This window comes from Herpailurus yagouaroundi, unplaced genomic scaffold, assembly GCF_014898765.1.
Source record: "Herpailurus yagouaroundi ecotype Mexico unplaced genomic scaffold, PumYag 222, whole genome shotgun sequence".
NCBI lineage: Eukaryota > Metazoa > Chordata > Mammalia > Carnivora > Felidae > Herpailurus > Herpailurus yagouaroundi.
In genome coordinates, this window is record NW_024412453.1 from 9979283 (window position 1) to 9991476 (window position 12194).

General features: G+C 45.6%; 2 protein-coding genes across 2 annotated transcripts in view; both read left to right on the top strand.

The window, feature by feature from the left end:
- The window catches only part of GSPT1 (G1 to S phase transition 1), a 39471-nt gene extending 33387 nt beyond the window's left edge, over positions 1-6084 (top strand). Inside the window, exon 15 of the mRNA XM_040459020.1 lies at positions 1359-6084. Within this exon, the coding sequence (XP_040314954.1) occupies positions 1359-1411 (53 nt within the window). The 3' untranslated portion in view covers positions 1412-6084. The remainder of the gene's footprint in view (positions 1-1358) is intronic.
- A 4515-nt stretch (positions 6085-10599) lies between these two features.
- The window catches only part of RSL1D1 (ribosomal L1 domain containing 1), an 18228-nt gene continuing 16633 nt past the window's right edge, over positions 10600-12194 (top strand). Inside the window, exons 1-2 of the mRNA XM_040459628.1 lie at positions 10600-10763; positions 11496-11635. Of these exons, the coding sequence (XP_040315562.1) occupies positions 10665-10763; positions 11496-11635 (239 nt within the window). The 5' untranslated portion in view covers positions 10600-10664. The remainder of the gene's footprint in view (positions 10764-11495; positions 11636-12194) is intronic.

Here is a 12194-nt window from a genome sequence, read left to right on the forward strand (position 1 = left end):
AAGACATTTGAAAATTAAGTCTGATAAAACATTCACTACATGGATATTGGGGGGGGGGATAAAAGGGATACAGAAGCTGATGGTCTTTTAGCACCTAATTTTTACAGAGGTTTAGTAGCGTTTTTATGTGAGTGTGGGTGTCCTTCTGCCTACTTCTCAGTGAATCTGAACAACTGTGCTTTTCCTGTCTTGTGGCCGTGAAAGTCTTTGGTAGCATGAAAACACAGCGGCTCTTAGTAAATGGCTCCCTGTGGCTGATTAGTATTTCTGACTTAGGTAACTAAGTTTAAGACGGTGGAAAACCTTACATAAAACACTGTGGCTCAGCTGAGATACAGAATCGGCAGCTCAGTTAGTCCCGGTTCTGTTGGACAGAAAACGATGTGTCTCCTGCGTGTCAGCAGCTGTGCAGAGCATGGGGAACACAATGTGTCCAGTTCCTGAACCTTCCTTCAGAGAAATCTGTACGGAGACTGGCTCCATTTTATTTTAAAGTCTGTATCTAGTACTAGTGAAGCTGGTCCCTGGGTTTGTCCTGTTCACATAACAAAATGAGAACCTTAGTTGCCGGTTAGAACCTGATAAAAATCAGTCGGCCAGAAGAAAGTAACCTAGCAAAAGTGTTTAACCCCAGAGTTACTTGTTTTCCTAAGGAGGTGCTTGGCTTTTAAGTTCTTCACGTGACCTGATGGGATTCGTACCTCTTAAAATAGGACTGAGAACCCTTCTTAACAGCTTTATTGAGAGAATTTATATACGTTGAAATTGACTTGTTTTCAGTGTACGATTTCATGAATTTTTGTAGGTTTACAGGGTGTACAGTCATGACCACATTCTGATTGTGGAATATTCACAACATCTTAAAAAAAACAAAAACAGCCCTTACACCTGTTTACGGTCGCTTGGTATTCCGCTTCCCGGCCGGCCACAAATCTTTCCCTCTGCCTTTTTTGGACGTGCCGTATAAATAGAACCATACGCTTTGTGGTCGTTAGTATCTAGTTTATTTTGCGTGGCACGTTTTTGAGGTTCGGCTCTGTTAGGACACGTATGTAATTCACTCCTTTTTATTGCCAAATAGTATGCCATGGTACAGGCGCTCCACGATTTACTTGTCCACACACAGGTTTGTGATAACAGGAAATGTAGTTTCTTTTCGGCTCCCCCCACCCTCCAGAGATCCACTTACTGAGACGACCTGATGAGAAATCACACCTTTGGTGGTAAAGCCAGTCAGTAATTTGCATTGTGAAAAATAGTTTTATGTTTTACAATAATCAGCTTTAATACCTCACGTAGCTTTGCTGTTAACTACTGAAAAGGGTTTTTGTTTGTGTTTCTTTAAATTTCATTTCTAGGTAAAACCATTGCAATTGGAAAAGTTCTGAAACTGGTTCCAGAGAAAGACTAAGCATTTTCTTGATGACCCTGCACAGTACTGTGAGGAAAATTGACTGCAAAAGCCTACTTCACACCGCCTTCTCTCATTTTCTGCCCATTGACAAACTTCTCCCCATATTTTGCAAAGACGAAATTCACAGCAAAAGTCCACATAATGTCAGCTTTCTCATATTGAGAGCTCTGCTATGCCACTGTTGAATTTTCCCCCAGGTTTTTTTCCCCTCCCCTCCCAAACTCTGCTTCCTTGGACAGATTTGGCAATAGCTTTGTAAGTGATGTGGACATAATTGCCTACAATAATGAAAACTTACCGGAATTTTTTTTATTTTTCATCTTCCCCTTAGACCTACTTAGTCTTTTTCCCCGAGGCAGATCATTCTGAGTGTGCGAGTGTGTGTGCACATGTTACAGAGACAACTACCATGTTAATAAAATATTCGATTTGAAATCCTTTTCGGTATTTGAATTGCTTTTGAATAATATTTTTTACCTGGATGTAACATTGTTGCATTAGCTTTTTAACTTACCAAGTAACTGAGTACATTTTATTGCTTGGACTTTTCTAAACCCCTTCCCCTATCCACTACTTTAAATGAGGCATTTACAAACGATGTTCGTGTTTGTATTAAAGGAAAGAACTCGTTGGACCCCTCCTTTTGATGGCTGATGCATACATACAGTTAAACGCCTTTATGCGACGGTGACGCTGCTCTCGTAGGTCTGTCCCTTACGTTCCACCAGTTTGTATTTTCACACGACTTCTTAAACACAGTAAGTTGTCTTAAAGTGAACAGCATACTGTCGTTTTTATAAGTAAAGCATAATGAAATTGTACCCCTACGGAAAATTCCATTCACTCGTTAAATTAGTGGAATTTGCAATAAAGACAGCATGTTGAGACCTGGCAAAAAATGCCTCCTTTAGTATTTATAAGAGCTGCATGCATCTAGTATGAAAACCCGTATCAGTCGCAAGTGCCACTTCTACAAACGACACCGTTTACTATCTGTGTCGGTAATTTTAAAGGCTGGATGATCCTTGCTGGCGAAAGCTGCATCTCGTCCAGCAACTATAAACGAACACCTATTTAGAGCCACCCGAATCTGCACGGACGGAAGTTAGCAGTGATCAGTGGATCAAGCACAGTATCGACGTTTTTCTATTATTTGAAACTGACTGTTTTCTTAAATACAAAGCTGAAATTTGCTAACCTGTAATTTGGAAGAGCCACACTGGAGCATTGTGGGGGTTTTTAGATGGAAGGCTGACTTTCGACTGCAGCTGTCGTGACTTTGAAATTTTTAACGAGAGTTAGTGGGAAATGGAAGAGCCGCTTTCTGCGTTTCCTGGGAAGCCCCCCACCCCACCCCCCCCCCCCCCGCCGCCCTTGATTTTCAGTGTTGCCGTTTGTCAAAGACCTGACCTCTTTTTAGACTGTGGTTTATCTCGAAATAAGATACTTTGTAATTGTGTATTTAATGTAGTGTGCCCTGTAATCTTCCTCAGAAAAGAAAAGCCTAGTCAGACTGTATTTCCAGTCACAAAATATAAACCTTAATCTAATCCTGTTCTCTTAACTTTCGCATTACCATGCATTTCATGAACGAGGCTGTACCTTAGGGACAGAGCAAAGCTCTTGCCCTAAAGCTCCCTAGAACCATACTCGTGGCTATTAAAGTGCATGAAATTTAGCTAAATTTTACTATGTCTGCAAATCTCTGGGCTTTTATTTTTCGGGGAAATAGGGGAGGTCTAAAATCCGTACTTAACGCTTCTTTTTTGTACTTCCAAGGTAATAGGAACAGAATAGCAGTTGCCTAGATTTTAATGAATCTTTAAACGCGTAAGAGTTGTTGAAATTACTTCCAAAACTAGATTTCCATTTTTAAACTGAACTCATTTTTGAAAACCAGTTCTGTTTGCTATTACAACATTTACACTTCTAGAATATCAGGCACACGTTGCCAAGACTCTGCCGCAAGACGAACGGATGCCGGCTGTGGAGGGCCTATGTCTCAAAAAGAAAACATCACGAAGATAAGTAAAATGACGAAAGAAAGATCTCACCGGATTCGTTTTACATTTGTGCAAATAATCAGATGCTTTAAAAGAAACCTCACTGTTTAATTTAACCACCACCTTACGTTCTGTGGGCTTTGAAGTTCTTCGGGAAGTGCGCGCGCGGCGAAGAGCGCTGATGGATTTTAAACTCCTGGTGACCTGGTTGGGGAAATGCAGCGTGTGAAGGGAGCTGGCCGTGGGCGATGCCGGGCCCTTCCAAAGCAGTTCGGGTTCCTGTGCTGCCGTTCTGTTCTCTGCAAGCGCACGTGTGCTGCTGTGGCTGACGGTGCAAACACAGGGTAGCTGACCGCAGATGAGGGTGATACAGACCGAAACAGTTTGTTCTCTGGCTTTGGCGTAGATACGTTAGAATCACAACTTTCTTTGCATCTCTTTGCATTCATGTTCTGGACACAACTTTCATGCTTGATTATTCATAGGTTTTTAAATTAATGAATTTAAGACAAGAAAGCTATCCTTGAAATGAACATCTTAAGTAACTGCCATTTTCCACCCTTGACTGCGGGAGAGGGGTAAAGCTAGCATCTGTTTCTTGTCTTTAATTTGCCAAAAAGGACTTGTCCAGCGAAAGTCCACGTAAAACCAAACCCAAAGAGTCGGACCGAGCAGCTGTCGCCATGAAACGAGGTGACAGAGAGTAAAGTGTTCTTGAATAATGAAGCCCGTGCGTATTTCTTTGTTTGGAACTGAAAGTCTTGAAACCTGTGATACCCGGATATCAGACCTTTGTAAGTTGTGAAAGTACAGGCGGTTCGCCGTAACGAGTGGTAATTCACACTGGTCACGAGAACGGCTTTTCCGGGATGCGAGGGACTTTGAAGGGGCCGATGCGCTTGGACCGTGACGGAAGTGCTGCGGGATATTTGGGGTCATACTTTCCATCAGATGTGGTTTTGCAGCCCAGGAACAAGGTGAGCCTGCGGTCCAACGCTGCTTCCGTGATGAACTCTTGACAAAAGCCCGCTAGACTCCCTGGCATCTTCGGGAACACTAGTCCCCGGCTGTCACCGCTCCGCGGTCTGTGAGGACGGTCCCACGGGGCAGCGTTTCAGCGGCCCTCCTTGCTGTCAGCCTGCCTCACGGCCCCGCCACTGCGTCCCTGGTGGCTTCGCTGCCTTGGGGAGGGACTTCAGGTAGTCGAGGGGCAGATCGTTCTTAGGACCGCTCTGACCATCCGGCGACTTTGAAACCTTTAAAACCCTTTGTGAACATTCTGGTTTGCTGCACTAGAGCGGACTGTTGGACGATCTGATGTTCTGGACAGGGTTGGCCTACCTTCTCAGAGAAACTGCTAGTAATCCTCTCACAGACGTGCGTGAGGCAGACGGCAGTCAGAAGGATTTAGGGGACGATGTGCTGTCTCCAAATGCCATGGCTTCTATTTCCTCCACCTCCTTTCTCAGTGACCCTAGCACGATGCCGTCTCATACGTCCACGCTTTGCTTCTTCAGAGATCGCCGTGGCAGCCGCTTGGTAAATAAATAAATGTAATTTCACATGCACAACTCAGACGACTTCTTGGTAGGTTTCAATTTAGCCGTCAGTTGGTTAGATTAGATTTCCTAGTGAGTGGAATCGGAACTGTTTTTATTTGCCTCGCGACAGTTGAGTGGATTCCATTTGAACCAATTTACTGCCAGAATTCAGATCGGGGAGGTTTGGTTCAACCTGTGATGGTTTGGGCTCTAGGGTACTGTTGACTTTTGGTATCCTAGAACATACTGAGACTTCCCTTCAGTCAATACGCTATTTCACATACCTCTAATCCGATGCTTCCTTGAAACAGTAATATGCTAGCCGAGCCAATTACTAAGGAATGTTCTCAGCGCCTGGAGGTGGGGGAGTGGACAGGAGAACCTGGTACGTTCTCCAGCGTCAGGGAAAAGCGGATAGGCACCACGTCCGATGAGGTGGAATTTTGCAAGCAGCCGTCGGAATGGGAACTGTCTTTTCTACCTTGCCACACACGCCACTGTGCCCTTTCAAACCTACCACTGGAAACCTCAGGTCTGTGGCCAGCCAAGGTGGAAGGACGTTTCGTGCTTCCCGAGGCTCCGCACGTCCCCCCGAGTCCCTGCTGCCTCCTTCCCGCTGCCCGGGGCTCCCGCGCTCCTCAGGGGACCATCCACATGCTTGAGGTGCACCTGCGCTCTGAGCCCAAGGTCTGCGTTTTAGGGACCCCCCCCGGGCTCTCAGAAATGGACTCCCCTGAGTTGACAAGTTTCTTCTGTTCTAAGGGAAAAGGGGATCTCTCTCAGGCCAGGATTTAGCGACTAGGTTTTACTAGACAGCATAGGACAATACCTAGCTCTCATTTTTAAAAAAAAAAAAAGCCAGAGAATTCAAGGGAACGGAGTAGGTCTGCTGGGGTTTTTAACCTGATTCCAAAGCGTGGCAGAATGCTCTCTAGGTAGGAACGGTGGGAATCCAAGGTAGAGAAACCTTTTTCTTACGATTTGTAGCTACCTACTGTGCCTGACTTGATGCCTGTGTGAGGATTAAGCCCCTAGTCGCTCTTGCAATTATTCAAATGACTGAAGTTAAAAAAAAAAAAAAATTGCTTTTGTAATAACAATAAAGATTGTCATCTTCCCTTTTGAAGGATTTGTCTGTGTGTTTACAGTTGCCTATCCCGTCATACCCTGTGTGTTTCTGTCCCTTCTTCACATCCTTTCTTCCTGCCTCCGGGCCTGGAACTATCTAGCAGCGGATGTGGACGGGTCCCCTCAGCTCTTTGACCGAGGAACTTGCACATGTGTGGTCTGCTCGCACATGGTAAGCAAAGGCCTCCGTATGGCCCACGTGACCGAGTCTTAACAACAGCCATGTAGGAAGTCCGAGGTGCCTAATCATAAATATCACAGTACATGGTTTTTACATGAACAGAGTTGGGGAGCCATCAGGGATTCCGTCACAAGCACGAACCTCTATGTTCAGGATGTTTAGTAACAATCAAGAAAGGAAGGGCCCAGAGAGAAGAAATTAATGGTAGAGAGGCAGTAAACACGGTGGTTCGGGGGATGGCAACAGTATGTTCCTGCACATTCCTTTGTCTCTGTGAGACAATGAGTTCTTGCTTAAACAATCTTAGGTGACAGGTTTTGGGAATTGGTCTGCAGTACAGGTGTTTGGCATGAATGAGTCTTAAAGGCTTGCTCTTAAAGCTTGCTCTTAAAGCAGGGGTTCATAGTAGGAAAGTTCTAAGTGGCTTGTGAGTAACCACAGGGGTCAACACGTTTCTACTCTTTAGGGACAGGATCACCATCCCCGCACGGCAAACCCCGTGGCCTAAATGTGTCTGGGCATCCAACCACTCATGGGCACTGGACTGCGGCGTGTAAAGGCTGACCGGAGAGAATTCTAGATCTCCTGGCCCATGGAAGCGGTTTCAGAGACCCCCGTTATATCGATGCGTCTTAAAGCAGAAAAAGAGCATCAATACCTTGGACTCGGTAGCTTTGTAATGAAGAAGTAGAGAGATCTAGGATAAATGATGGCCCGGTTACAATAAAAGATGTTTAAAGTTTTCCGAACTTAAAAAGACCTGAAAAAAACCCACAAAACGGCAGTTTCTTTGACCGTGGGAAAAACCAGGTTCTGGAAGATACTTTGTCTTTAACCTCTTTAGTGACATGCTCATCTATTTTAAGTCTCTGACCATTTATGGCCATTGTGACCATACATGACGAATTTGAAAAGTCCCGTACTGCACTGGCACGTGTTTTTGTTTCCTTATATTCATCCTGTAAATCCAGTCTAGAAAGTGAAATTTTTGTTACCATGAATATGTATTTCCTTTAAATTCTTTCCGAAGGCTCTTTGTGTCCAAATTCCTTGCATGAAATACTTTCCTGTTTTCTGCTAGAAATAGTTAAAACAAGGAAACAAAAACCTCGGAACTGACAAGTGTGCTGTTGCTCAATTAGTAATTTTTTGTAAGACCGTATATATTTTTTTAAAGTAGGCTCCACACCCAACTGGGGTTGGTCTCATGAACCAGAGATTAAGAGTCGCATGCTCTCCCGACTGAGCCAGCCAGGCGCCCCATCAAGTACTATTTTTTATGATATGATCCTTCTGTTAAGGGTGCCTGGGTCGCTCAGTCAGTTGAGCATCTGACTCGATTTCAGCTCAGGTCATGATCCCAGGGTCGTGGGATCAAGCTCCATGTTGGGCTCTGTGCTGAGCATGTATACTGCTGGGGATTCTGTCTCCCCTCCTCTGCCCCCTTCCCCCTCTCTTGCTCGAAGATAAAATGAGGCAAAAACTTTTCCCCCTCTCACTGTGCACTGGGTCCCATTTAATGTTCGTTGCACATTTTCATAACCCATCTTACCTTTGATCTCTTAAACATTTCACTTCAGTGCCCAAATAAAGAAGCAGTAAAAGTAGTTCAAACTTAATGATATGAGTTTTAATTTTAAAGCATTTTTACGAAAAAAGTTTCATTCTCTGGTTTAAGAGTGAGGCTACTGATTATCTAAGTCTACTGGTAAAAGTTTAGCTAGAGAGGGAATGGGAAAAATTACATATTCAACCTATTTTGCATTCTTTATTGTGTGATTATATTGAGATTTACTATGGTGATTTAACCCCTTTTAATTGAAGTAGTCAAGTCTTTCTTTACGTTTATTTTTGAGGCAGAGAGAGACTGTATGAGCAGGGGAGGGGAGAGAGGGAGACACAGAATCTGAAGCAGGCTCCAGGCTGTAGGCTGTCAGCACAGAGCCCAACATGGGGCTCAAACCCACAAAACTGCAAGATCATGACCTGAGCTGAAGTCAGATGCTTAACCGACTGAGCCACCTAGGTGCCCCGAAGTATTCAAGTATTTTGTGTTGGCTTGTAGATTTCACAAATTACTTAGAATAAAAGCAATCTCTCCATTACCAAGCTTTGTTATTTCCCCGGGAAATACACTAAATTTTCAGAAAAAGAAATTTTTGAAAGAATTAGATTCTTAGCAGTTAATTACTATTTGTAAAGAAGGTCCAGCAGACAGAACTTGTGTACAAGAGGAATTTTTTATTAAGGTAAAATGTATATCCAGTGGAATACATATAACTTTACAATGAGTTTGTCCAGCCTATACAATTATGTAGACACCACATCAACACAGAGAACATTTCCATCACTGAAGTTCCTTTCACCCCCTTCCAGTTCATTCCTCCTGCCAAGGGGGATCACTGTTCTGCCGCGTTAGTTTTGCCTGGTTTTGAACTCCACATAAATGGAAATCACGAGGCCCTCAACTGTCTTCTTTGAAGCAACATCATGTTTTAGAGATGAATCATGTTGTATCAGTTTATTCCCTATTGCCGACCAACATTTTATATTATGAATATCCCAGAATTTTTTATCCTTCCTTGAAAGGAGGTTTAATTTTGTTTCCCAATTAAGATTCTGTCATGGTTGCAAATACAGCCTTCTCTGAATTATCATTAGAAATGCAAATAAGTAAATAAACCAGAGAAGTTTCATCTTTTCTGTTTATCTGATTTTATTAAAGCTATTATCAAACACAGACCATTTAGTATTCCTAAAAGGTGGTGAAATAACATTAGCTCCCTTCTGATCTCTCTGTCAATCTTTTAAAATGTTTATTTTAGAAAGAGAGAGACCGAGCATAAGTGGGGGAGGGGCAGAGAAACAGGGAGGCACAAAATCTGAAGCAGGCTCTAGGCTCTGAGCTGTCAGTACAGAACCCGACTTCGGGCTGGAACTCACCACCATGAGATCATGACCTGGGCCAAAGTCGGATGGTTAACGGACTGAGCCACCCAGGTGCCCCCGTGAATCATTTTTTAAATCACAATCCGGCAATTCAACAATCTTGTATGTATAGTTTTCTCCAAGGTACAGACAAGCCATCAGCCTTGGAAATGCATTAGTTCCCTAACCTACCATTCTAGCCCCATCTCCCATCCCTCCCCTCTGCATGGCCCTTCTCCAGCCTCTTAATACCACCTGCAAACATCACTCTGCTCTTGTACCTGAATTCATGCCTTTCCTTTGGTCTAGAAATCTGGCTCGCAAACTTGAATTCAAATGACACATGTGACATCCCTAATGCTCCTCTCAGAATACCAGAAAACGCTGATACACGAGGCCTAACGTAACAACTCAATACTGTGCTAAAACGAATTCCATCTTACACAACATTCTAGAATAGACAAATAACAGTGGGTATCAATGATTTAAGAACATTTCCTCTACAAGCTGATGCCGGACAAAGTCACTATCAGGGACCAGCAGCAGAACATGCCTTCTTCCAGCTTTGCAATATGGAAGGCGGGTTTTTTGGGAAGCAAGAGACATGGAAAGCCCCCTACTCCCATTCTTTCATCTCTCAAAAATGCCCAAAGCTGGTTGCAAAAAGGCTAGAACCATCCCGCACGTTCACCAAAACCTCCTAAACTGTTTATTCACATGATGGAAGGCCACTGGGCAGTTTTTAAAAATGAGGCAGGGCATGAGGTAGCGGCACAGACAACCTCCAAGAAATAAGCATTCGGAGGGAAAGGCAACGTGCAGAACAAAGAATGGGTCTACGAGGCTACGATTTGTCTAAAAAAAAAAAAAAAAAAAAAGATTAAATTTAAACCCATCATCCATAAAGAAGAAAAAGAAGAGTCGTTTCTAGACGTGCCTAGGAACATCCCCGCAAGGCTCCAGGGGAACAGGGAACAGCGGCCACCACTGGGGCTGCGGAGAGGCGGGGGACTCTACCTTCTGCGGCCGCAGGTGGTCCAGCCTGCACGCTTCCGCGTACCTGCGCTGACCTCCCGCCTTTCTGGGAGCCGAGGCCCAGGAGAGACCGGCGCTGGCTCACGACTCGCGCCCCCACCGCGTCGGCCTCCCAACGGGCGGCGGCGGCGGGGCAGGTGGGCGGCGGGCCAGGCCTCCTCCCCCAGTTCCAGGCGCTCGCTCGAGTCACTCGGTACAGAATGAGAGCCAGGTGTCACCGAGGCCGCTCCCGCGCCTGACGACGGAGACTCGGACAGCCGGCGCAGCCGCCAAACCTCGCCGGTGCCACATCCCCTGGCCTGATTCCCGCGCTCCCGGACGTGACATCAGGGCCCGGTCCCGCCCCCCAACTTCCGGCTGCGGGCCCGGGCTCGCGCGTGCGCACAGGGAACCCTGCCGGTACCGCGCGAGCGTCTGCACGAGGTGGGAACGCAATGGAGGGTTCGGCTTCCACCCCACCCTCCTCCTCAACCGCGGCCTCCGCCACCGCTGCACAGACCCCTGCCTCCCTGGATCAGCTGGACCAAGGGCAGGTGAGTCGTCCCGTGGGGAGAGTGGCTGGGAGGCGGGGTGGCCACGGCCGTGCGAGACGCGGGGGGCCGGGCCGGGCCCGGCCCCTGGCCCTCGCCGACGTCCCCGGAGCTTTGGGAAGAGGGTCGCCGTGTCGCGTCACGCTCAGCCTGCCCGCTCCTCCCGCGCTCGGGTGGGGGGGGGGCGCTTGCCGCCCCCAGCCCTGCGGCCTGGCCCTCCAGATGGATGCAGGTACAGCCTGGGCTTCCGGCGTGAGATCCACCCGGCTCTGTTCCCCTACCCTTTGACTTTGGCAGATCGGGTAATTTTGCAAGCCTCCGTGACCTTGGGTTTAAAGAAAGTGTCTCTGCTGGTCTCGGTCAGATCCCTGGCATAGAGTAATGGCCCCAGTATACGCTAGCTGCGTGTTGCCCTTTTCCTGGCGTTGCCGCCTTCGCCACCCAGTTCCCGGGAAGCATGTTCCCGCCTGGCGCGATAGTCGCCTTAACGTGGAAGAAAGAGGCTCTTTTCTGTAGACGGGTGCTGAGTGGATCCTTAGGTGGTTTCTGATGAGTCTGACATTCCTCTGATCCCAAATGGCAGGATCCTGATAGAGATGGTTATGGAGGTTGCCCATTAAAATAGAATTTGAGGAGGAAAAAAAAAAAAAAGGAAAAATAGACGCGAGGAGGGGACAAATGCTAAATCATAAATCAGATTGAGAATGAATTTGTTCGTGTATCTCCACGTTGCAGATAAGAAAGGCAGTGGAAGCTCTGTTGGCACATTCCAAGTCCAGGAAAAACGCGAATGGATTGCTTCTGAATGAGAATGAAAATTTCTTTTTAATGGTGGTGTTATGGAAGATTCCAAGTAAAGAACTGAGGGTCAGATTGTAAGTTCTGATTTTCTGCCTTTGCCTCTGTTACCGGCTTGGTCGTTCTGTGTGTCTGCAACCATCGCCCTTTTGTTTCTAGTGCACATTTTGCAAATTCAAAATAAAAATATGAGTTGAAATGTGTCATTGCGCCTTAAAAAAAAAAAAGAATTCACACATGCTTAAATTTTCTAAAAATGTCACCAGTTTTCTAGGGATTGATGTACAGTTCTGTTGAATCTGAAACCTGGGTTTAGAATAAATTAGTACAGCTTTTGTATTTGTATACATTCTGTTATCTTTCCATGTCATGTTAGTTTCAAGCCAAACTCGTGAGGTCCCCGACTCGCTCCTACATGCAGAGATGGTTACAGACGGCAGTGAGCTCCTTCTGGAAAACAAATCTATGGTGATCACACATTCTTCTTGCTCTAGGACTTTTAGGTCAGAGATCCCTTCTCTGCAGAGTTGCCAGACTTAGCCAATAAAAATAGAAGTAATTTTTTCGTATAAGTAGGTCCCATGTAATATTTGGGACATAATTATACTAAAATATATATATATATATATATATATA